The sequence below is a fragment of the Petromyzon marinus genome, unplaced genomic scaffold (assembly GCF_048934315.1).
Source record: "Petromyzon marinus isolate PM22_M1 ecotype Great Lakes invasive population unplaced genomic scaffold, UKy_Petmar_22M1.pri1.0 PM_G_Scaffold_50, whole genome shotgun sequence".
Lineage (NCBI taxonomy): Eukaryota > Metazoa > Chordata > Hyperoartia > Petromyzontiformes > Petromyzontidae > Petromyzon > Petromyzon marinus.
In genome coordinates this window covers 1,291,446-1,318,362 of record NW_027423003.1, presented here as the reverse complement: position 1 = coordinate 1,318,362, position 26,917 = coordinate 1,291,446, and the positions used below count along the sequence as shown (strand labels likewise).

General features: G+C 52.7%; 1 protein-coding gene across 2 annotated transcripts; it reads right to left on the bottom strand.

Annotated features, from left to right (window-relative positions):
* Nucleotides 1-397: 397 nt before the first annotated feature.
* On the bottom strand, nt 398-26,662 carry LOC142917438 (uncharacterized). 2 transcript variants are annotated; one of them, XM_076062107.1, is made up of 8 exons: nt 26,468-26,662; nt 24,596-24,681; nt 23,541-23,748; nt 15,199-15,958; nt 12,032-12,159; nt 7,023-7,219; nt 4,364-4,852; nt 398-1,465 (listed from the first exon to the last, which is right to left on the bottom strand). In XM_076062107.1, the coding sequence occupies exons 2-8, from the start codon at nt 24,671-24,673 to the stop codon at nt 1,391-1,393; spliced, it is 1,935 nt and encodes a 644-aa protein (XP_075918222.1). In that variant the 5' UTR covers nt 24,674-24,681; nt 26,468-26,662; the 3' UTR covers nt 398-1,390. The 2 variants fall into 2 exon arrangements, with proteins under 2 accessions (XP_075918222.1, XP_075918223.1); XM_076062108.1 differs by lacking the exon at nt 26,468-26,662 and adding an exon at nt 25,223-25,701.
* Between the last annotated feature and the right edge of the window lie 255 nt (nt 26,663-26,917).

The following is a 26,917-nucleotide window of genomic DNA, read 5'->3' as shown; positions in this document are numbered from 1 at the left end:
CAGGGTCCCTCTACCAGGGTCCCACTACCAGGGTCCCTCTACCAGGGTCCCTCTACCAGGGTCCCTCTACCAGGGTCCCACTACCAGGGTCCCACTACCAGGCCTCTACCAGGATCCCTCTACCAGGGTCCCTCTACCGGGGTCCCTCTACCGGGGTCCTTCTACTGGGGTCCCTCTACCAGGGTCCCTCTACCAGGGTCCCTCTACCAGGGTCCCCCTACCAGGGTCCCACTACCAGGGTCCCTCTACCAGGGTCCCTCTACCGGGGTCCCTCTACCAGGGTCCCTCTACCAGGGTCCCACTACCAGGGTCCCTCTACCAGGGTCCCTCTACCAGGGTCCCTCTACCAGGGTCCCTCTACCGGGGTCCCTCTACCAGGGTCCCTCTACCAGGGTCCCTCTACCAGGGTCCCACTACCAAGGTCCCTCTACCAGGGTCCCTCTACCAGGGACCCTCTACCAGGGTCCCTCTACCAGGGTCCCTCTACCGGGGTCCCTCTACCGGGGTCCCTCTACCAGGGTCCTACTACCAGGGTCCCTCTACCAGGGTCCCTCTACCAGGGTCCCTCTACCATGGTCCCTCTACCAGGGTCCCTCTACCGGGGTCCCTCTACCGGGGTCCCACTACCAGGGTCCCTCTACCGGAGTCCCTCTACCAGGGTCCCTCTACCAGGGACCCTCTACCAGGGTCCCTCTACCAGGGTCCCTCTACCGGGGTCCCTCTACCGGGGTCCCTCTACCAGGGTCCCACTACCAGGGTCCCTCTACCAGGGTCCCTCTACCAGGGTCCCTCTACCATGGTCCCTCTACCAGGGTCCCTCTACCGGGGTCCCTCTACCGGGGTCCCACTACCAGGGTCCCTCTACCGGAGTCCCTCTACCAGGGTCCTACTACCAGGGTCCCACTACCAGGGTCCCACTACCAGGGTCCCACTACCAGGCCTCTACCAGGGTCCCCCTACCAGGGTCCCACTACCAGGGTCCCTCTACCAGGGTCCCTCTACCAGGGTCCCACTACTAGGGTCCCTCTACCAGGGTCCCTCTACCAGGGTCCCAGGGTCCATCTACCGGGGTCCCTCTACCAGGGTCCCCGCTAGTCTGAGGCGCTAGTCTGAGGCGCTAGTCTGAGGCGCAAGTCTGAGGCGCTAGTCTGAGGCGCTAGTCTGAGGTGCTAGTCTGAGGCACCAGTCTGAGGCGCTAGTCTGAGGCACTAGTCTGAGGCACTAGTCTGAGGCGCTAGTCCGAGGCGCTAGTCTGAGGCGCCAGTCTGAGGTGCTAGTCTGAGGCACCAGTCTGAGGCGCTAGTCTGAGGCGCTAGTCTGAGGCGCTAGTCTGAGGTGCTAGTCTGAGGCGCTAGTCTGAGGTACTAGTCTGCGGCGCTAGTCTGAGGTGCTAGTCTGAGGCGGTGCCCTCGTGAGGACCGCTCCTGCGGCTGCGCTTGCTGGGAATCTCCTCCTGGCTGCAGCCCTGGAAAGGGAGGGGGTGGGGAGTTACCCACACACAGAGACCCAAAGACTCACCACACATAGAGACCCATAGACTCACCACACACCGAGACCCATAGACTCACCACACACAGAGACCCATAGACTCACCACACACAGAGACCCATAGACTCACCACACACAGAGACCCATAGACTCATCACACAGAGACCCATAAACTCACCACACACAGAGACCCATAGACTCACCACACATAGAGACCCATATACTCACCACACACAGAGACCCATAGACTCACCACACACAGAGACCCATAGACTCACCACACACAGAGACCCATAAACTCACCACACACAGAGACCCACAGACTCACCACACACAGAGACCCATAGACTCACCACACACAGAGACCCATAGACTCACCACACATAGAGACCCATAGACTCACCACACAGAGACCCATAGACTCACCACACACAGAGACCCATAGACTCACCACACACAGAGACCCATAGACTCACCACATAGAGACCCATAGACTCACCACACACAGAGACCCATAGACTCACAACACACAGAGACCCATAGACTCACCACACACAAAGACCCATAGACTCACCATACACAGAGACCCACAGACTCACCACACACAGAGACCCATAGACTCACCACACACAGAGACCCATAGACTCACCACACACAGAGACCCATAGACTCACCACACACAGAGACCCACAGACTCACTACACAGAGACCCATAGACTCACCACACACAGAGACCCATAGACTCACCACACACAGAGACCCATAGACTCACCACACACAGAGACTCATAGACTCACCACACACAGAGACCCATAGACTCACCACACACAGAGACTCATAGACTCACCACACACAGAGACCCATAGACTCACCACACAGAGACCCACAGACTCACCACACACAGAGACCCATAGACTCACCACACACAGAGACCCACAGACTCACCACACAGAGACCCATAGACTCACCACACACAGAGACCCATAGACTCACCACACACAGAGACCCATAGACTCACCACACAGAGACCCATAGACTCACCACACACAGAGACCCATAGACTCACCACACACAGAGACCCATAGACTCACCACACACAGAGACCCACAGACTCATCACACACAGAGACCCATAGACTCACCACACACAGAGACCCATAGACTCACCACACACAGAGACCCATAGACTCACCACACACAGAGACTCATAGACTCACCACACACAGAGACCCATAGACTCACCACACACAGAGACCCATAGACTCACCACACACAGAGACCCATAGACTCACCACACACAGAGACCCACAGACTCATCACACACAGAGACCCATAGACTCACCACACACAGAGACCCATAGACTCACCACACACAGAGACCCATAGACTCACCACACACAGAGACTCATAGACTCACCACACACAGAGACCCATAGACTCACCACACACAGAGACCCATAGACTCACCACACACAGAGACTCATAGACTCACCACACACAGAGACCCATAGACTCACCACACACAGAGACCCATAGACTCACCACACACAGAGACTCATAGACTCACCACACACAGAGACCCATAGACTCACCACACACAGAGACCCATAGACTCACCACACACAGAGACCCATAGACTCACCACACACAGAGACCCACAGACTCACCACACACAGAGACCCATAGACTCACCACACACAGAGACCCATAGACTCATCACACAGAGACCCATAGACTCACCACACACAGAGACCCATAGACTCACCACACATAGAGACCCATATACTCACCACACACAGAGACCCATAGACTCATCACACACAGAGACCCATATACTCACCACACACAGAGACCCATAGACTCACCACACAGAGACCCACAGACTCACCACACACAGAGACCCATAGACTCACCACACACAGAGACCCATAGACTCACCACACACAGAGACCCATAGACTCACCACACACAGAGACCCATAGACTCACCACACACAGAGACCCATAGACTCACCACACACAGAGACCCATAGACTCACCACACACAGAGACCCATAGACTCACTCACACAGAGACCCATAGACTCACCACACACAGAGACCCATAGACTCACCACACACAGAGACCCATAGACTCATCACACACAGAGACCCATAGACTCACCACACACAGAGACCCAGAGACTCACCACACACAGAGACCCATAGACTCACAACACACAGAGACCCATAGACTCACCACACACAGAGACCCATAGACTCACCACACACAGAGACCCATAGACTCACTCACACAGAGACCCATAGACTCACCACACACAAAGACCCATAGACTCACCACACACAGAGTCACAGCATTACCGTCCGACACCAATGAGGTAGGGGATCGTTTCGCTGGACAGACAAACACACGCACACTTACACACAAACACACGTACACACACACGTACACATCCACACACACACACACGTACACACAAACACACACACATACACACAAACACACATACACACAAACACATACACACACAAACACATATACACACACACACACACGTACACACACAAACACGCACACATACACACAAACACACATAAACACATATACACACACACGTACACACACAAACACGCACACATACACACAAACACACACACACGTACACACATACACACAAACACACGTACACACACGCACAAACACACGCACACACACGCACACGTACACACGTACACACACACAAACACGCACACATACACACAAACACACATACACACGCACACAAATACACATACACACAAACACACGTACACACGCACACACATACACACATACACATGTACACACACACACCACGCATCGTAACGGTGCCCTCACCAGGTCAGCCAGCAGTGGAGTGAACTTCCCACTGCTGCTGTTGCCGCTGCTGCTGTTGCTGTTGTTGTTGCTGCTGCTGCTGTTGTTGCTGGGTAGCTCCTCGGTGCCCGGCCCTCGTAGAACCTCGGTTCCACTCCTGGCCAGGGCTGACGCACGGACGGCGCCACCACCACTACCACCAGCGACCATTCCTCCTCCGCCGGCAACGAGCACGGCGCCGGCGGCGCCGTCGGCACCGAGCCGGGGCGCCGGCGACGCCGCCGACGGGCACAGCCGCGCCACCACGGCGCTCACGTTGTCGGCCTTGGTGCCGAGCCGGTGCCAGCGGGACAGCGCCTCCGCCACCAGCGCCTGCGCCAGCGTCAGGTCTACACCGCTGCTGCTGCTGCTGGCACCACCGGCACAACAACCGGCACCACCAGCAGCACAACCACCGGCACCACCACCGACATCACCACCACCACCACCGGCACCACCACCACCGCTGGCCTGCAGGATGAGACGTGTAAGTGCATGTAGACGTGTGTGTGTGTAGATGTGTGTGTGTGGATGTAGACGTGTGTGTGTGTATGTAGACGTGTGTGTGTGTATGTAGACGTGTGTGTGTGTATGTAGATGTGTGTGTGTATGTAGACGTATGTGCGTGTATGTAGACGTGTGTGTGTGTATGTATAGTGTGTGTGTGTAGACGTGTGTGTGTGTATGCAGACGTGTGTGTGTGTAGACGTGTGTATGTAGACGTGTGTGTGTATGTAGACGTGTGTGTGTGTGTATGTAGACGTGTGTGTGTGTAGATGTGTGTGTGTGGATGTAGACGTGTGTGTGTGTATGTAGACGTGTGTGTGTGTATGTAGACGTGTGTGTGTGTATGTAGATGTGTGTGTGTATGTAGACGTGTGTGCGTGTATGTAGACGTGTGTGTGTGTATGTATAGTGTGTGTGTGTAGACGTGTGTGTGTATGTAGACGTGTGTGTGTGTATGTAGACGTGTGTAAGTGTATAGTGTGTGTGTATGTAGACGTGTGTGTGTGTATGTAGACGTGTGTGTGTGTATGTAGGCGTGTGTGTGTGTAGACGTGTGTGTGTGTATGTAGACGTGTGTGTGTATGTAGACGTGTGTGTGTGCATGTAGACGTGTGTGTGTATGTAGACGTGTGTGTGTATGTAGACGTGTGTGTGTGTATGTAGACGTGTGTGTATATGTGTGTGTATGTAGACGTGTGTGTGTGTGTATGTAGACGTGTGTGTGTGTATGTAGACGTGTGTGCGTGTATTTAGACGTGTGTGAGTGTATGTAGACGTGTGTGTGTGTGTATGTAGATGTGTGTGTGTATGTAGACGTGTGTGCGTGTATGTAGACGTGTGTGTGTGTATGTATAGTGTGTGTGTGTAGACGTGTGTGTGTATGTAGACGTGTGTGTGTGTAGACATGTGTATGTAGACGTGTGTGTGTATGTAGACGTGTGTGTGTATGTAGACGTGTGTGTATGTAGACGTGTGTGCGTATGTAGACGCGTGTGTGTGTATGTAGACGTGTGTGTGTGTAGACGTGTGTATGTAGACGTGTGTGTGTATGTAGACGTGTGTGTGTGTGTATATATAGTGTGTGTGTGTGTATGTAGACGTGTGTGTGTGTAAACGTGTGTGTGTGTATGTAGACGTGTGTAAGTGTATAGTGTGTGTGTATGTAGACGTGTGTGTGTGTGTATGTAGACGTGTGTGTGTGTATGTAGGCGTGTGTGTGTGTGTAGACGTGTGTGTGTGTGTATGTAGACGTGTGTGTGTATGTAGACGTGTGTGTGTGTGCATGTAGACGTGTGTGTATGTAGACGTGTGTGTGTATGTAGACGTGTGTGTGTGTATGTAGACGTGTGTGTGTGTATGTAGACGTGTGTGTGTGTATGTAGATGTGTGTGTGTGTATGTAGACGTGTGTGTGTGTATGTAGACGTTTGTGTGTATGTAGACGTGTGTGTGTGTATGTAGACGTGTGTGTGTGTATGTAGACGTGTGTGTGTGTGTATGTAGATGTGTGTGTGTATGTAGACGTGTGTGTATATGTAGACGTGTGTGCGTGTATGTAGACGTGTGTGTGTGTGTGTATGTATAGTGTGTGTGTGTAGACGTGTGTGTGTGTAGACGTGTGTGTGTATGTAGACGTGTGTGTGTGTAGACGTGTGTATGTAGACGTGTGTGTGTATGTAGACGTGTGTGTGTGTATGTAGACGTGTGTGTATGTAGACGTGTGTGTGTGTGTAAACGTGTGTGTGTGTATGTAGACGTGTGTAAGTGTATAGTGTGTGTGTATGTAGACGTGTGTGTATGTAGGCGTGTGTGTGTATGTAGACGTGTGTGTGTGTATGTAGACGTGTGTGTGTATGTAGACGTGTGTGTGTGTGTGCATGTAGACGTATGTGTGTATGTAGACGTGTGTGTGTATGTAGACGTGTGTGTGTGTATGTATACGTGTGTGTATATGTGTGTGTGTGTATGTAGACGTGTGTGTGTGTGTATGTAGACGTGTGTGTGTGTATATGTGTGTGCGTGTATGTAGACGTGTGTGAGTGTATGTAGACGTGTGTGTGTATGTATGTAGACGTGTGTGTGTGTATGTAGACGTTTGTGTCTATGTAGACGTGTGTGTGTGTATGTAGACGTGCCCGTGCTCGCTGCTGCTGCTGTGCGTCCGCACGATGACAGAGCGCCACGGCCTCTGTGGGCGTGAGGACATCCCAGACTCCGTCGGTGGCCAGCACCAGGTAGCGGTGGTGCCCTGGGTCCAGCCTGTAGGCGCTGACGTCCGGCTCGGGGGAGACCACAAACTGGGCGCTCGCAAAGTCGTAGCTCCAGAGGTCCCCTGTGGGATATCGCCAACACACACACACGTACACACACACACACGTACACACACACGTACACACACATACGTACACACACACACGTACCACACACACACACGTACACACACACGTACACACACCCACACGTACACACACACGTACACACGTACACACACACACTCACACACGTACACACTCACACACGTACACACTCACACACACGTACACACACACACACGTACACACACGCACACGTGCACACGTACACACACACACGTACACACACACACGTACACACTCACACACGTACACACACACACGTACACACACACACGTACACACACGTACACACACACGTACACACACACATACACACACACACGTACACACACGTACACACACACTTACACACGTACACACACACGTACACACACGTACACACACACGTACACACGTACGCACACACATGGACACGTACACACACGGACACACGTACACACACACGTACACACGTACACACACACGCACACACGTACACACACACACACGTACACACACGTACACACACACGTACACACACGTACACACACACGTACACACACACACGTACACACAAACACGTACACACACGTACACACACTCGTAAACACACACGTAAACACACCTATGCGTACACACACATATACATGAACACACGTTTCACAACAACCGCCATTCGCCATTAGGTGGCGATGACATAACCAGGGCGCCTGTGCCAGGCTACGTGCACTTTTAACGCCAGATGAAGTGTCGAATGCCCGCTGGCAGGAGGTCGCCAGGAGGTGCCACGGGTGTGTATAGGTGTGTGTGTGTGTAGGTGTGTGTGTAGGTGTGTGTAGGTGTGTGTGTAGGTGTGTGTGTGTAAGTGTGTGTGTGTAGGTGTGTGTGTGTAGGTGTGTGTGTAGGTGTGTGTGTAGGGGTGTGTGTAGGTGTGTGTAGGTGTGTGTATAGGTGTGTGTGTAGGTGTGTGTAGGTGTGTGTGTAGGTGTGTGTGCCGGACGGGCAACTCTGTCGTGGACAGTGCTGTGGGGGGAGGTCCAATTTTGATTGGCTCCTCTACATACACACACAGGGGCTAAACGGGGGCTCTGGATGGATGCGAGGGGCTGGTAACCCCTCCACCTTCAATTAATTACCACTAAACCACGAATTAAGAATATATAACTAATAAGCTTGTGCCGGAGGCCCCGGGAGGCCAGGCGTCTATGACGTCTCCTGGCCAAACCCCAATTGGCGGAGCCAGGAGATTGAATATCTACCCTCGGGGCTCCTCCAGAAACAACGAAAAACCACTACGGGTGGCCACGTGGAATGTTCGAACACTCACTGCGGAGGAGAGGCTGCCACTCCTCTGTCGGGAGCTGGACCGGTACCGCCTGGATCTATGTGGCATTCAGGAGGTCCGGTGGACCGGCTCTGGCTCCTGCCACTATGAGGGGTGGACAGTCCTCTACTCGGGGCAGCAGACTGCCAAACAACAGGGTGTGGCTCTTCTTTTGAACAAAAGAATAAAGGGGCGTGGGAACATGGCGGTGAGGTGTGGGAAGCTGTAAGTCCCAGGCTACTTTGGGCTCGCCTTCCCATCAACTGGAGGCGAGGAATGGTGGTCGTGGTTACTTATGCCCCCACCGAAGATGAACATCCGTGGAGGGATGCAGGCAAAGCCGATGAGTCAGATGACTTCTATGACCTCCTGTCACAGGTGCTGGCTAAAGTGGCCCCTCGGGATAGAGTCATCATGTTGGGTGACTTCAATGCCCGAGTTGGTCATGATACTGGCACCTGGTCTGGAGTGATTGGAGGGCATGGGCCAGATCAGCTCAATAACAACGGTAGAAGGCTGCTAGATTTTTGTGCAGCCCATGGGCTAGTAATTACCAACACGCTGTTCCGGCATCGGCGCATCCACACAACATCATGGATGCATGCCGAGTCCAAGCAAGAACATCTGCTGGACTAGATAGTGACGGACCAGCGGATGCGAGCCCATGTCCTTGACACCAGGACCTACCGTGGAGCTGATCTGCCTTCTGACCATCCGACTAGTCATCTGTAAGATGTGCCTGCTATTCTTCAACTCCGGTGGTGGGTGTACACCCAGGACCCCATTCCAACCTAAAGTGGCCTGGTCTCAGTTATCTGATGAAAGTTGCAAGCGAGAATTTCATCATCGCTTGCGGCTGGGATTGGCATCGTCCCCGACTCCTCCTGATGTCGAGGGTAAATGGGCGAGGTTTAGGACTGTGACTCATGCAGCTGCAATGGCTGCTTTGGGTACGCGGTCCAGACCTCCCCAGAGACCCTGGCTGACAGAGGAGGTGTTCAGGATGGTTGAGAAAAAACGACAGGCCCACTGTCATCAGTTACAGAATCCCATGTCAGAGAATGAGGAGGCTTACCGCAGCCTTCGCTCGGAGGTTCGGAGAGCCATGAGGTGCTGCAAGGATGGGTGGTGGTCGCGGGTTGCTGAGGAGATGGAGTCTGCCTCAGTGGCCCGTGATCACAAATCTCTATTTAACTCCATCAAAAAAGTAATCTGCAGCGCCACACCTATTACCATCATTAGGAAAAAAAACGGTGACCCAATCTTCGACCCCCAGGAACAGGTTTGCAGATTTGCTGAGCATTTCTGTGAGGTCCTGGGGGAGGGAAAATCCCTCAATCGGGAAAACATCGTGGCACAAAGTGAGGATGACCCTGCTGAGGCTACGGTGCCTCAAATATTGGAAGAAGTCACCCCCTGTGAGTGGCTGGCTAAGGTGCCATCTGTTGAGGAAGTACTGAAGGCGATCTGGAGTCTGAGACCAGGAAAGGCAGCGGGCAGAGATGATCTCCCAAGCGAAATGCTGAGGGAGGGCGGCGTTTGTGCACAGACTGCCCTATATGACATCATAACAACAGTCTGGACCACTGGACGGGGTCCGCAGGATTGGAAGGATGCCCTGGTGGTCCCCCTTTTTAAGAAGTGGGACCGCACAGACTGTAACAACTACAGTGTGCCGGGAAAGGTCCTGGCAAGGATTATTCAACATCGCCTTGCCAGGCACGCTGAGGAGAGGCTTGCGGAGCCCCAATGCGGTTTCAGGAAAGGGCGGTCCTGCAAAGATGCCATATTTTCTGTCCGTCTGCTACAGCAGAGGTGTAGGGAATTCCAAAAAGACCTACATATCTGCTTTCTTGACCTGGTCAAGGCCTATGATACCATCAGTAGACCTGGGCTCTGGGTTGTTCTTCATGCTTTTGGAGTACCTGACCCTCTGCTCACGATCATTAAGGACCTTCATGATGGTGAGCGGGCCCGGGTAAAACTACGTGGCCGGGAGTCAGAGCCATTCCCTGTACACCTTGGGGTGCGACAGGGATGTCCTCTGGCTCCCACATTATTTAACATCTATTTTGACCATGTAGTTCGTGAAGCCTTCAATAGCTGTACCGGGGGAATCTCCATATGGTACATATATAATGGTAGGCTGATCGATGCCCGGGTGCGGTCAAGGGATGGCTCCTTATTGCTCAACCACGTCATGTATGCTGATGATTTGGTAATAGCTGCTCATTCAGAGGAGGAGTTGGAGACGCTGCTGCTGAGACTGGAGCGTGCCACTAAGAGGTGAGGCTTTACCATCAGCCCCACCAAAACTAAGCACCTGCCTGGGTATTTTGTACCAGCGGACACTCCACCCCCACAACTCCCAATCGGTGATGGGGCAGTTGTGGAGAGAGTGGAGAGTTTCCCATACCTGGGCAGTGTGCTTATGACCGGCTCCAGTTTAACAGCAGAGGTCTCACTCCGAATCAGTCGAGCGGCAATATCTTTTCATCGGTTGCGTAACGCTGTGTGGAAGCTACCTAGTCTGTCGCTCCGCACTAAGCGTCAAGTCTTCTCGGCCACAGTCATTCCCTCCCTTCTCTACGCTTGCGAAACGTGGACCCCCCTAATGGAACATCTTCGCTGGTGTGAAACATTTAGGCTGGCCTGCCTACGATCCATCCTGGGTTTAACCAGGCTGGATTGTGTGAGGAGCTCACAAATCCTTGAAAGATCTGGGCAAGGCACCATCGGTGAGCTCCTCCGGCGGGCAAGGCTGCGATGGCTGGGTCATGTAGCCCGCATGCCCAGCCACCGCATGCCGAAACAGCTTTTGTTCGGCCGGATTGAGGGGGCTAAACGAGCGCGGCACGGGCTAGAGAAGAGATGGAGTGATGTGGTACAGGAGGAGGTGGAGCTGAGTGGACTTGCCGATGACTGGTACCAGCGGTGTCAAGATCGGCCTCTGTGGAGGAGGCTCGTGAAGGATGCTACTGGGCAGTTGGAGGTAGTCGCTCTCCAACAACAATGGAGGGCAGAGGAGCGACGCTCAGAACAACGAGCGGAGCGCCGGGTGGCTAAAGCACAGCAGGTTGGCACAGTAGGGGGCACAGGTGGTGCATCAGCCAGTCATCTCAGTCAGTCGACCCGTGGCACCTGGGTCTGCCCCGTGACCTCCTGCCAGCGGGCGTTCGACACTTCACGTGGCCTCAGGGTGCACATAGCCTGGCACAAGCATCGTGGTGACGTCACCGCCACTTAGTGGCGAATGGCGGTTGTTGTTGTTGTTGTGTAGGTGTGTGTATAGGTGTGTGTGTAGCTGTGTGTGTGTGTAGGTGTGTGTGTGTGTGTAGGTGTGTGTGTGTAGGTGTGTGTGTGTGTAGGTGTGTGTAGGTGTGTGTGTAGGTGTGTGTGTAGGTGTATGTGTGTAGGTGTGTATAGGTGTGTGTGTAGGTGTGTGTGTAGGTGTGTGTGTGTGTACCGAGGGAGCGTGACACGGCCAGGAAGGGGATGTCCTCCGTGGCTGAGCTTTGCTGCCCAGGGCCGCAGTGAGCCACAAGGGGCCTCCTCCAGGCCACACGGCAAGGCCCCCCTGGCTTCCTCATCACCCTGGTGGGCAGACACACAAAGACAAAGATCCCCCGTGTAGCCTTAACAGACTGTACGGGCAAGTGCTGTTAGCGAGCACACACAAAGACAAAGATCCCCCGTGTAGCCTGTAACAGACTGTAGGGGCAAGTGCTGTTAGCGAGCACACACAAAGATCCCCCGTGTAGCCTGTAACAGACTGTAGGGGCAAGTGCTGTTAGCGAGCAGCACCTACGGAGGCCGGAACGGTACACGAGGGGGTGGGTGCCCAGCACCACGCCCGGCCGCCTTTGTCTCCCTAGTGGCGATGTTTACACACCGTACCAGGTATTCATTTGAGGCTTAGTCGACCTAGGGGAGGCCCTGGACCGGTTCAGATAATCGTGACTGGTGTTGGCTGTGAGCGGGAATCGAACCCGGGTCATCAGGTTCGTAGCACAGCGCGCTAACCACTACACTACTCCTCCCCATACACCCATACACACATACACACACACATACACACACACATACACACACATATATACACACACACAACAACAACCGCCATTCGCCACTAAGTGGCGATGACGTCACCACAACGCTTGTGCCAGGCTATGTGCACCCTGAGGCCACGTGAAGTGTCGAACGCCCGCGGGCAGGAGGTCACGGGGCAGACCCAGGTGCCACGGGTCGACTGATTGAGACGACTGGCTGATGCACCACCTGTGCCCCCTACTGTGGCAACCTGCTGTGCTTTAGCCACCCGGCGTTCCGCTCGTTGTTGTGAGCGTCGCTCCTCCGCCCTCCGTTGTTGTTGGAGGGCGACTGCCTCCAACTGCCCAGAAGCGTCCTTCACAAGCCTCCTCCACAGAGGCCGATCTTGACACCGCTGGCACCAGTCATCGGCAAGTCCACTCAGCTCCACGTCCTCCTGTACCACATCACTCCATCTCTTCTCTAGCCCGTGCCGAGCTCGTTTAGCCCCCTCAATCCGGCCGAACAAAAGCTGTTTCGGCATGCGGTGGCTGGTCATGCGGGCTACATGACCCAGCCATCGCAGCCTTGCCTGCCGGAGGAGCTCACCGATGGTGCCTTGCCCAGATCTTTCAAGGATTTGTGAGCTCCTCACTACAATCCAGCCTGGTTAAACCCAGGATGGATCGTAGGCAGGCCAGCCTAAATGTTTCACACCGGCGAAGATGTTCCATTAGGGGGGTCCACGTTTCGCAAGCGTAGAGAAGGGAGGGAATGACCGTGGCCGAGAAGACCTGAAGCTTACTGTGGAGCGACAGACCAGGTAGCTTCCACACAGCGTTACACAACCGATGAAAATATATTGTCGCTGGACTGATTCGGAGTGAGACCTCTGCTGTTAAACTAGAGCCGGTCATAAGCACACTGCCCAGGTATGGGAAACTCTCCACTCTCTCCACAACTGCCCCATCACCGATTGGGAGTTGTGGGGGTGGAGTGTCCGATGGTACAAAATACCCAGGCAGGTGCCTGGGTATTATACACATACACACACACAGACACACATACACACACACATACACACACACACACACAGACACACACATACACACACAGACACACACACATACACACACATACACACACACATACACATACACACACACACATACACAAGAACAACAACCGCCATTTGCCACTAAGTGGCGGTGACGTCACCACGACGCTTGTGCCAGGCTATGTGCACCCTGAGGCCACGTGAAGTGTCGAACGCCCGCTGGCAGGAGGTCACGGGGCAGACCCAGGTGCCACGGGTCGACTGACTGAGATGACTGGCTGATGCAGCACCTGTGCCCCCTACTGTGCCAACCTGCTGTGCTTTAGCCACCCGGCGCTCCGCTCGTTGTTGTGAGCGTCGCTCCTCTGCCCTCCGTTGTTGTTGGTGGGCGACTGCCTCCAACTGCCCAGTAGCGTCCTTCACGAGCCTCCTCCACAGAGGCCGATCTTGACACCGCTGGTACCAGTCATCGGCAAGTCCACTCAGCTCCACGTCCTCTTGTACCACATCACTCCATCTCTTCTCTAGCCCGTGCCGCGCCCGCTTAGCCCCCTCAATCTGGCCGAACAAAAGCTGTTTCGGTATGAGGTGGCTGGGCATGCGGGCTACATGACCCAGCCATCGCAGCCTTGCCCGCCGGAGGAGCTCACCGATGGGACCTTGTCCAGATCTTTCAAGGATTTGTGAGCTCCTCACACAATCCAGTCTGGTTAAACCCAGGATGGATCGTAGGCAGGCCAGCCTAAATGTTTCACACCGGCGAAGATGTTCCATTAGGGGGGTCCATGTTTCGCAAGCGTATAGAAGGGAGGGAATGACCGTGGCCGAGAAGACCTGAAGCTTAGTGCGGAGCGACAAACCAGGTAGCTTCCACACAGCGTTACGCAACCGATGAAAAGATATTGCTGCTCGACTGATTCGGAGTGAGACCTCTGCTGTTAAACTGGAGCCAGTCATAAGCACACTGCCCAGGTATGGGAAACTCTCCACACTCTCCACAACTGCCCCATCCCTGATAGGGAGTTGTGGGGGTGGAGTGTCCGATGGTACAAAATACCCAGGCAGGTGCTTAGTTTTGGTGGGGCTGATGGTAAGGCCCCACCTCTTAGTGGCACGCTCCAGTCTCAGCAGCAGCGTCTCCAACTCCTCCTCTGAATGAGCAGCTATTACCAAATCAGCAGACATAACGTGGTTGAGCAATAGGGAGCCATCCCTTGACCGCACCCGGGCATCGATCAGCCTCCCATTATATCTGTACCATATGGAGATTCCCCCGGTACAGCTATTGAAGGCTTCACGAACTACGCGGTCAAAATAGATGTTAAATAATGTGGGAGCCAGAGGACATCCCTGTCGCACCCCAAGGTGTACAGGGAATGGCTCTGACTCCCGGCCACGTAGTTTTACCCGGGCCCGCTCACCATCATGAAGGTCCTTAATGATCGTGAGCAGAGGGTCAGGTACTCCAAAAGCACGAAGAACGACCCAGAGCCCAGGCCTACTGATGGTATCATAGGCACACACACACATACACACGAATGTCTTACCGCCCGCCCAGCCTCTCGATGCGTTCCCTCTCCACTGGATCCTCCGGCTTGTGGTCGCGCGTCAACGCCACGGCAAGTAGCGGCACCACCTCGTCCACCACCTCCTCCTCCACCTCGTCCACCTCCTCATCCACCACCTCGTCCACCTCCTCCACCACCTCGTCCACCTCCACCACCTTATCCACCTCCTTGTCCACCACCACCTCCTTGTCCACCTCCTCCTCTTCCACCTCGTCCACCACCTCCTCCTTGTCCACCTCCTGCCGGGGCGGTGGTGGTGGTGGTTGTGACAGTGGTGGCCGTGGTGGTGGCGGTGGTTGTGACAGTGGTGGTGGTGGTTGTGACAGTGGTGGTGGTTGCGGTGTTGCCACGGCTTGGCCGATGGCCGCTATGAAGTCCGCCACGACTTGGCCATGCGTAGGTGGGGTTCCGTCCCAGGCTAGGTGGGCCTTCACAGAAGGGGGGCCCATGTCCGAAGGGGGGTCCGCTGAATAAATGGGGCGCAAGGAAGAAGGGGGGCCCGCTGAATAAATGGGTCGCAGTGAGGAAGGGGGGGCCAATGAATAGACGGGGTGCGTTGAAGGGGGGTGGGGTCCGTCTGTGGGGGTGCCCCCCCCCCGGGGGTGGCGCTGGGCGATGACGGCTCGCGAGTCTCCCACGTGGGCGACGTAGAGCTCGTCACCGCCCCTGATGAGGCAGCAGCAAGCCGTGGTGCCTGTCGTGCTGGGATGGCCCTGCCGTGTGCGCGACCAGCTGCCTCCTGTAGGGGGGGGGGGGGAGTTAGACAGGGGTGTGGGTGAGTGACTGTGTGGGTGGGTGGGTGAGTGAGTGATTGAGTGGGTGGGTGAGTGAGTGGGTGGGTGGGTGAGTGATTGAGTGGGTGGGTGAGTAACTGAGTGGGTGAGTGACTGAGTGGGTGGGTGATTGAGTGGGTGGGTGAGTTACTGACTGGGTGAGTGACTGTGTGAGTGGGTGGGTGGGTGGGTGATTGAGTGGGTGGGTGAGTGACTGAGTGGGTGAGTGACTGTGTGGGTGGGTGGGTGGGTGACTGAGTGGGTGGGTGGGTGAGTGACTGACTGGGTGAGTGACTGTGTGAGTGGGTGGGTGGGTGATTGAGTGGGTGGGTGAGTGACTGAGAGGGTGAGTGACTGTGTGAGTGGGTGGGTGGGTGAGTGATTGAGTGGGTGGGTGAGTGACTGAGTGGGAAGTGACTCTGTCAGTGGGTGAGTGATTGAGTGGGTGGGTGGGTGAGTGACTGTGTGAGTGGGTGGGTGAGTGATTGAGTGGGTGGGTGGGTGAGTGACTGTGTGGGTGAGTGACTGAGTGGGTGAGTGACTGTGTGGGTGGGTGGGTGAGTGATTGAGTGGGTGAGTGAGTGACTGAGTGGGTGAGTGACTGTGTGAGTGGATGGGTGAGTGATTGAGTGACTGTGTGGGTGGGTGAGTGACTGAGTGGGTGAGTGACTGTGTGAGTGGGTGGGTGGGTGAATGACTGTGTGGGTGAGTGACTGTGTGAGTGGGTGGGTGGGTGAGTGATTGAGTGGGTGGGTGAGTGTGCCAAAAAAAACCTCTGGAAGGTAAGATGGACAATTGTTGCTAGGAATTTTATGTTATTAAATTTGTTATAACAAAAATTAAATTGTAAAAGTTTTTTTTGTATTTTGAAACGTTTTACAATTTTCAATGTTATTGAACAAAAATATATCAAATATGAAAAATGTTGCGAGAATCTCTTACACATTAGCCATGGGCGAAATAAATGTATCGTGCAACATTCACTGCCATTAATGCAGTGCTACAGTGAAATGCAGCGAAGTGTTTGATGACGTTATTTCTGTCAATATTCCCTGCCATTACATTGAGACAAAATAAAATTAGACTCTGATCAATTTATTGGTAACTCTACCGCTTCTCTTTGCTCTTCGTTATTTCCTAGGTAACTTCAGACAGCATCAGCCACACTCACGTTTCTTCACTCTCCGCTATCAAGCAGCGTCCATCGGAGAAGATCAAATTCATTATGAGACCTCCTTTGCCAGTAACAATATATAGTAATAGGTTTTACCCTTTTAACTGGCAGAAAAACTGACACCTTTATTCAAAGCATCATGTTTGCAATAACCACAGCACAAGCAGTCAAAATGCAAACAAAAGAGACAACTCTGATAATAATATTGGCACTGTCCTTGAATTTGATTGGTCCACACGCGAGACGGCTTTTCTTAGAGCCTAGTCTCCACTGGTGTTGGACCAGAAGACGCCAAAAGGCGTACAACTCAAAAACAGCGTACTATCAGAGTATTGAGGGCTCGGGGTGAGCATTTACAACCTAGTAATAGTTTTTACCCTTTTTATTATCAGAGTTGTCTCTTTTGTTTGCATTTTGACTGCTTGTGTTGTGGTTATTGCAAACATGATGCCTTGAATAAAGGTGTCAGTTTTTGTGCCAGTTAAAAGGGTAAAACCTATTCCTATACTAAGATCAAATTCGTCAGTTAACAGCTTCGGGTGATTGAAAACAGCGCTAAGGTGAAGTTACGGGGGGGGGGGGGGGGTTGTTCAAATTGCGCAGCAGGCACAGAGAATGTTCCCCCTTCGTCTATTGTGGAAGATACAGAAGACTTCCCTGATCAACAAATTAAACCAATTTCAATGTTTATTTTGCCTCTATCAGCTACATTTGGCCCCAATCATACACGACAAAACGTTGCGCCTTTTGGCGTCATCATCACCTGGTCTAACACCGCAAGTGTGAGACGTCATCATCATCTGGTCTAACACCGCAAGTGTGAGACATCATCTGGTCTAACACCGCCTGTGTGAGACGTCATCATCACCTGGTCTAACACCGCAAGTGTGAGACATCATCATCATCTAGTCTAACACTGCGTGTGTGAGACGTCATCATCACCTGGTCTAACACCGCAAGTGTGAGACGTCATCATCACCTGGTCTAACACCGCAAGTGTGAGACGTCATCATCATCATCTGGTCTAACACCGCAAGTGTGAGACGTCATCATCATCTGGTCTAACACCGCAAGTGTGAGACGTCATCATCACCTGGTCTAACACCGCAAGTGTGAGACGTCATCATCACCTGGTCTAACACCGCAAGTGTGTGACGTCATAATCACCTGGTCTAACACCGCAAGTGTGAGACGTCATCGTCACCTGGTCTAACACCGCAAGTGTGAGACGTCATCATCACCTGGTCTAACACCGCAAGTGTGAGACGTCATCATCATCTGCTCTAACACCGCAAGTGTGAGACTTCATCATCACCTGGTCTAACACCGCAAGTGTGAGACGTCATCATCATCATCTGGTCTAACACCGCGTGTGAGACGTCATCATCATCTGGTCTAACACCGCAAGTGTGAGACGTCGTCATCACCTGGTCTCACACAGCGTGTGAGACGTCATCATCATCTGGTCTAACACCGCGTGTGTGAGACATCATCATCACCTGGTCTAACACCGCAAGTGTGAGACGTCATCATCACCTGGTCTAACACCGCAAGTGTGAGACGTCATCATCATATGGTCTAACACCGTGTGTGTGACGTCATCATCACCTGGTCTAACATCGCAAGTGTGAGACGTCATCATCACCTGGTCTAACACCGCAAGTGTGAGACGTCATCATCATCATCTGGTCTAACACCGTAAGCGTGAGACGTCATCATCACCTGGTCTAACACCGCCTGTGTGAGACGTCATCATCACCTGGTCTAACACTGCGTGTGTGAGACGTCATCATCACCTGGTCTAACACCGCAAGTGTGAGACATTATCATCATCTGGTCTAACACTGCGTGTGTGAGACGTCATCATCACCTGGTCTAACACCGCAAGTGTGTGACATCATCATCACCTGGTCTAAAACCGCAAGTGTGAGACGTCATCATCACCTGGTCTAACACCGCAAGTGTGAGACGTCATCATCATCTGCTTTAACACCGCAAGTGTGAGACGTCATCATCACCTGGTCTAACACCGCAAGTGTGAGACGTCATCATCACCTGGTCTAACACCGCAAGTGTGAGACGTCATCATCACCTGGTCTAACACCGCCTGTGTGAGACGTCATCATCACCTGGTCTAACACTGCGTGTGTGAGACGTCATCATCACCTGGTCTAACACCGCAAGTGTGAGACATTATCATCATCTGGTCTAACACTGCGTGTGTGAGACGTCATCATCACCTGGTCTAACACCGCAAGTGTGTGACATCATCATCACCTGGTCTAAAACCGCAAGTGTGAGACGTCATCATCACCTGGTCTAACACCGCAAGTGTGAGACGTCATCATCACCTGGTCTCACACAGCGTGTGAGACGTCATCATCATCTGGTCTAACACCGCGTGTGTGAGACATCATCATCACCTGGTCTAACACCGCAAGTGTGAGACGTCATCATCACCTGGTCTAACACCGCAAGTGTGAGACGTCATCATCATATGGTCTAACACCGTGTGTGTGACGTCATCATCACCTGGTCTAACACCGCAAGTGTGAGACGTCATCATCACCTGGTCTAACACCGCAAGTGTGAGACGTCATCATCATCATCTGGTCTAACACCGCAAGCGTGAGACGTCATCATCACCTGGTCTAACACCGCCTGTGTGAGACGTCATCATCACCTGGTCTAACACTGCGTGTGTGAGACGTCATCATCACCTGGTCTAACACCGCAAGTGTGAGACATTATCATCATCTGGTCTAACACTGCGTGTGTGAGACGTCATCATCACCTGGTCTAACACCGCAAGTGTGTGACATCATCATCACCTGGTCTAAAACCGCAAGTGTGAGACGTCATCATCACCTGGTCTAACACCGCAAGAGTGAGACGTCATCATCACCTGGTCTAACACCGCAAGTGTGAGACGTCATCATCACCTGGTCTAATGCCGCAAGTGTGTGACGTCATCATCATCATCTGGTCTAACGCCACAAGTGTGAGACGTCATCATCATCTGGTCTAACACCGCAAGTGTGAGACGTCATCATCATCATCTGGTCTAACACCGCAAGCGTGAGACGTCATCATCACCTGGTCTAACACCGCCTGTGTGAGACGTCATCATCACCTGGTCTAACACTGCGTGTGTGAGACGTCATCATCACCTGGTCTAACACCGCAAGTGTGAGACATTATCATCATCTGGTCTAACACTGCGTGTGTGAGACGTCATCATCACCTGGTCTAACACCGCAAGTGTGTGACATCATCATCACCTGGTCTAAAACCGCAAGTGTGAGACGTCATCATCACCTGGTCTAACACCGCAAGTGTGAGACGTCATCATCATCTGCTTTAACACCGCAAGTGTGAGACGTCATCATCACCTGGTCTAACACCGCAAGTGTGAGACGTCATCATCACCTGGTCTAACACCGCAAGTGTGAGACGTCATCATCACCTGGTCTAACACCGCCTGTGTGAGACGTCATCATCACCTGGTCTAACACTGCGTGTGTGAGACGTCATCATCACCTGGTCTAACACCGCAAGTGTGAGACATTATCATCATCTGGTCTAACACTGCGTGTGTGAGACGTCATCATCACCTGGTCTAACACCGCAAGTGTGTGACATCATCATCACCTGGTCTAAAACCGCAAGTGTGAGACGTCATCATCACCTGGTCTAACACCGCAAGTGTGAGACGTCATCATCACCTGGTCTCACACAGCGTGTGAGACGTCATCATCATCTGGTCTAACACCGCGTGTGTGAGACATCATCATCACCTGGTCTAACACCGCAAGTGTGAGACGTCATCATCACCTGGTCTAACACCGCAAGTGTGAGACGTCATCATCATATGGTCTAACACCGTGTGTGTGACGTCATCATCACCTGGTCTAACACCGCAAGTGTGAGACGTCATCATCACCTGGTCTAACACCGCAAGTGTGAGACGTCATCATCATCATCTGGTCTAACACCGCAAGCGTGAGACGTCATCATCACCTGGTCTAACACCGCCTGTGTGAGACGTCATCATCACCTGGTCTAACACTGCGTGTGTGAGACGTCATCATCACCTGGTCTAACACCGCAAGTGTGAGACATTATCATCATCTGGTCTAACACTGCGTGTGTGAGACGTCATCATCACCTGGTCTAACACCGCAAGTGTGTGACATCATCATCACCTGGTCTAAAACCGCAAGTGTGAGACGTCATCATCACCTGGTCTAACACCGCAAGAGTGAGACGTCATCATCACCTGGTCTAACACCGCAAGTGTGAGACGTCATCATCACCTGGTCTAATGCCGCAAGTGTGTGACGTCATCATCATCATCTGGTCTAACGCCACAAGTGTGAGACGTCATCATCATCTGGTCTAACACCGCAAGTGTGAGACGTCATCATCATCTGCTTTAACACCGCAAGTGTGAGACGTCATCATCACCTGGTCTAATGCCGCAAGTGTGTGACGTCATCATCATCATCTGGTCTAACGCCACAAGTGTGAGACGTCATCATCACCTGGTCTAACACCGCAAGTGTGAGACGTCATCATCACCTGGTCTAACACCGCCTGTGTGAGACGTCATCATCACCTGGTCTAACACTGCGTGTGTGAGACGTCATCATCACCTGGTCTAACACCGCAAGTGTGAGACATTATCATCATCTGGTCTAACACTGCGTGTGTGAGACGTCATCATCACCTGGTCTAACACCGCAAGTGTGTGACATCATCATCACCTGGTCTAAAACCGCAAGTGTGAGACGTCATCATCACCTGGTCTAACACCGCAAGTGTGAGACGTCATCATCACCTGGTCTAACGCCGCAAGTGTGTGACGTCATCATCATCATCTGGTCTAACGCCACAAGTGTGAGACGTCATCATCATCTGGTCTAACACCGCAAGTGTGAGACGTCATCATCATCTGCTTTAACACCGCAAGTGTGAGACGTCATCATCACCTGGTCTAACACCGCAAGTGTGAGACGTCATCATCACCTGGTCTAACACCGCAAGTGTGTGACATCATCATCACCTGGTCTAACACCGCAAGTGTGAGACGTCATCATCACCTGGTCTAACACCGCAAGTGTGAGACATCATCATCATCCGGTCTCACACCGCAAGTGTGAGACGTCATCATCATCTGGTCTACCACCGCGTGTGTGAGACGTCATCTTCACCTGGTCTAACACCGCAAGTGTGAGACGTCATCATCACCTGGTCTAACACCGCAAGTGTGAGACGTCATCATCATCTGGTCTAACACCGCGTGTGAGACGTCATCATCACCTGGTCTAACACCGCGTGTGAGACGTCATCATCACCTGGTCTAACACCGCAAGTGTGAGACGTCATCATCATCATCTGGTCTAACACCGCGTGTGAGACGTCATCATCATCACCTGGTCTAACACCGCGTGTGAGACGAGGCTCTAAGGGAAGCTGTCTCGGGTGTGGACTTATCAATTCCACCGCCAATGCATTATCAGAGCTGCGTGTTTTGTGTTTGCATTCCGACCGCAGGTATTGTGCTCAATGCACAAACAATGACTCCTTGTATACGAAAAAAATGGTGTCAGTTTTGTTGCCAGATGAAAGGGTTAAAAAAAAATAATTATCATATTGTGTTACAGGCAAACGAGGTTCCAATGGTGGAACAAAACGTTAATTTAGTGTAGTGTATAGTGTAGTGTATAGTGTAATGTAGTGTGTAGTGTAGTGTGTAGTATATAGTGTAGTGTAGTGTATAGTAGTGTATAGTGTAGTGTATAGTGTATAGTAGTGTATAGTGTAGTGTATAGTAGTGTAGTGTATAGTAGTGTAGTGTATAGTGTAGTGTATAGTAGTGTAGCGTATAGTAGTGTATAGTAGTGTATAGTGTAGTGTATAGTGTAGTGTATAGTAGTGTAGTGTATAGTAGTGTATAGTGTAGTGTATAGTGTAGTGTATAGTAGTGTATAGTAGTGTAGTGTATAGTGTAGTGTATAGTAATGTATAGTAGTGTATAGTGTAGTGTATAGTGTAGTATATAGTGTAGTGTATAGTAGTGTAGTGTATAGTGTAGTGTATAGTGTAGTGTATAGTAGTGTATAGTAGTGTAGTGTATAGTAGTGTAGTGTATAGTGTAGTGTATAGTGTAGTGTATAGTAGTGTATAGTGTAGTGTATAGTAATGTATAGTGTAGTGTATAGTGTAGTGTATAGTGTAGTGTATATAGTAGTGTATAGTAGTGTAGTGTATAGTATAGTAGTGTATAGTGTAGTATATCTAGTAGTGTATAGTGTAGTGTATAGTATAGTAGTGTATAGTGTAGTGTATAACGCAGCACGCGTGAGACCCACCCAGCTCCTCCCACATGGCACGCTGGCACGCCAGGAAGCCGTCACGGATGGCGTGGCAAACTCCCGCGGGGTCGGTGGCGCCCCACAGCCCGGGCTGGGCACGGATCGAGGGCCAGAGGCAGCGGCGGGCGAATCGAGCGGCCTGGGGGCCGCCGTGGCCGTCGAACACGGCCAGGAAGATGGCGTCCCCGTCGCCCTCGGTGGAGACCTGCGGGCACGGGGCGGCGAGGGGAACGTCACGTGACGCGAGCGGTGCATTGTGGGTCGGTCCTAGGCCTCGACCGGCGACCCGGCGGACAAAGATCCCCCGTGCAGCCTTGGCGGACCGTAGAGGCGAGTGCCGTTAGCGAGCGGCGCCAGCGATGGCCGCGAGGGCACACGAGGGGGTGGGTGGCCGGCACCACGCCCGGCCGCCTTTGTCTCCCCGGTGGCGATGTTCACGCACCGCACCGGGTACTCGTTTGAGGCCGAATCGACCTAGGGGGAGGCCCAGGACCGGTTCAGATAATCGCCACTGGGTGTTGGCCGTGAGCGGGAATCGAACTCGGGGTCGCCAGGTTCATAGTGCAGCGCGCTAACCGCTACACTATCGCTCCCCACACACACAGAGACACACACAGAGACACACACAGAGACACAGAGACACACACACACAGACACACACAGAGACACACAGAGACACACACACAGAGACACACAGACACACACACAGAGACACACACAGACACACACAGAGACACACACACAGAGACACACAGACACACACACAGACACACACACACACAGAGACACACACACAGAGACACAGAGACACACACAGACACACACAGAGACACACACAGACACACAGATACACACACAGAGACATACAGAGACACACAGACACACACAGAGACACACAGAGACACACACACAGAGACACACACACACAGAGACACACACACAGACACACAGACACACACACACAGACACACATAGAGACACACACACAGACACACACACAGAGACACACACAGACACACACAGAGACACACACACACAGAGACTCCGCCCACCTCTGTGATGTCCTCCATGTAGCGCCGCCCCCCACGGTTGGAATCGGCGCTCACGATCAGCTTCAATGGGCTCGACATGGTGCAACCTTAACACACACACAGACAGACACATACAGACACACAGATACACACACACACATACACACACACAGACACACACACAGAGACACACACAGACACACACACACACAGACACACAAACAGACACACACACACACAGACACACACACAGATACACAAACACAGATACACACAGACACACAGACACACACACACAACAACCTGTGTCTCTGTGTGTGTGTGTCTGTGTGTGTCTTTGGTGCAACCTTACCCCACACATACACACACAATAACCTGTGTGTGTCTGTGTGTGTGTCTCTGTGTGTCTCTGTGTGTGTCTCTTGTGCAACCTCACCCCACACACACAACCTGTGTGTGTGTGTCTCTGTGTGTGTCTGTGTGTGTGTCTCTTGTGCAACCTCACCCCACACACACACACAACCTGTGTGTCTGTGTGTGTCTGTGTGTGTGTCTCTTGTGCAACCTCACCCCACACACACAGACACACAACCTGTGTGTTTGTGTATGTCTGTGTGTGTAGTCGTGCTCTCAGTGCGGGCTACTCACAACACTGATGACAAATGTCGCCGTGACTACCACGTTTTTGCCGTCGTAAAATGACAGATTAATAATAAACAAAAATTAGGTTAATAATGAAAAATGACAGATTAATAATACACACAAATTAGGTTAATAATGAAAAATGACATATTAATGACAGGCTCATAATCAACAATGACAGATTAATAATGAAAACCACAGACTAATCATGGAAAATGACAGATTCATAATAAACAGAAAAGCCTTAAAGCCCTAAGCGTGTTGTGGTGGCAGCAGCAGCAGCAGCAGTGACGAGGCACACCACGTGACGTTGCTGGGGCAAGCCAGGGCAAGCCAGGGCAACACACGCCTCACACCACACACACAGCCTCACACTACACACACACAGCCTCTCATTTACACACCGACCCCCCTGGTTCCATCTGTGGGGGGCTAGTGCCCCCCTCCACACTCCCCATTAGGTGGGGGGGACTGATCTCCCCCTCCCCACTCCCCATTAGGTGGGGGGGGACTGATCTTCCCCTCCCCCCTCCCCCGCGAGCGGGTGGGGTGTGACGTCAGCACCCCTCCACCCCCCCCACTCGCCGCTGGCGGCTGCTCAGAGTTAATTATTTATTTATACTAAGCCGTTGTGTCAACAGCCAACGGGGGCTGGACGGCCCTCCCCCACCCACGTGACCCCCCCACCCACGCGCGCGACCACCCACGCGCGTGGGTGCGGGCAGCCGTAGTAGGGTAGTTTAATATGCACGCGCTGGGTAAGCAATTAATTAATTAATCTCTGCGCGCGCTCGGTAAGCAATTAATTAATTAATCTCTGCACGCGCTCGGTAAGCACTTAATTAATTAATCTCTGCGCGCTCGCTTGCGGTGAAAGTCAAACGTCCCTCTGTTTAATTATTTATTTACGGGTGCCTATGCTGATTAAAGCCACCCACACACACGCACAGCGTGGTACGCCAATCGCTGTCCCACCGCTCTTCACAAAGATCCCCCATATAGCCTTAACAGACTGTAGGGGCAAGTGCTGTTAGCGAGCAGCACCTATGAAGGCCGTAACCGCTCTTCACACACACACGCACGCACACACGCGTCACAAAGTCAGTCTGCGCTAAAATTTATTTCCCGTGTATGTCTCCCTCCAGCCAGCAGCAGCCCTTCCTCCTCTCTCACCTACCCGTCTCAGAGTGCGTCCACTGCCTGAGCCCGAGCCGACCGAACTGACCTCCTTTGTCCGTGTCTGCCGCTCACCTCTGCGGCCGCTGCCGCCGCTGCCCGACGGGGCCGAGGGAGATGTTTCTCTCTCTCTCTCTCGCCTTGGGGGACTTTGTGTCGTCGATCGCTCTCAGCTCCACCCTGCAGGCGTCCCGAGCGCGGACCCTGAGGACGGCTAGCTCCTCTCTCTCTCCGCTGCCGCCGCTCCAGAAGGACTCTGCCACAAATTCTCCCTCCTGCACCACACTTATATATGTAGCAAGCCCCTTAACCCCGCCCCCCAACCCCCCCGGGTCATGTGACGTCATCCCACGCATCCAATCGAATCCTCTTTGCGGCCGTTAGGAGCGCTCTAGCCGTTGGGGATGGGGGGAGGGGGGAGTCACGTCATCCCCCTGTTGTATATATAGGTGTTATGAAAATTGATGAAAATAATGAGAATTAAATGAAATTTGCATAATTTATCCGAAATTATGTTAATTGTGT

Coding starts and splice junctions, on each gene's coding strand:
- LOC142917438 (XM_076062107.1), bottom strand. CDS start 24,673: ATGTCGAGCCCATTGAAGCTGATCGTGAGCGCCGATTCCAACCGTGGG. Junction 15,959..23,540: donor TGCCATGTGGGAGGAGCTGG/GTGGGTCTCACG, acceptor CCCCCCCTACAG/GAGGCAGCTGGTCGCGCACA. Junction 12,160..15,198: donor ATCGAGAGGCTGGGCGGGCG/GTAAGACATTCG, acceptor TCTGCCCACCAG/GGTGATGAGGAAGCCAGGGG.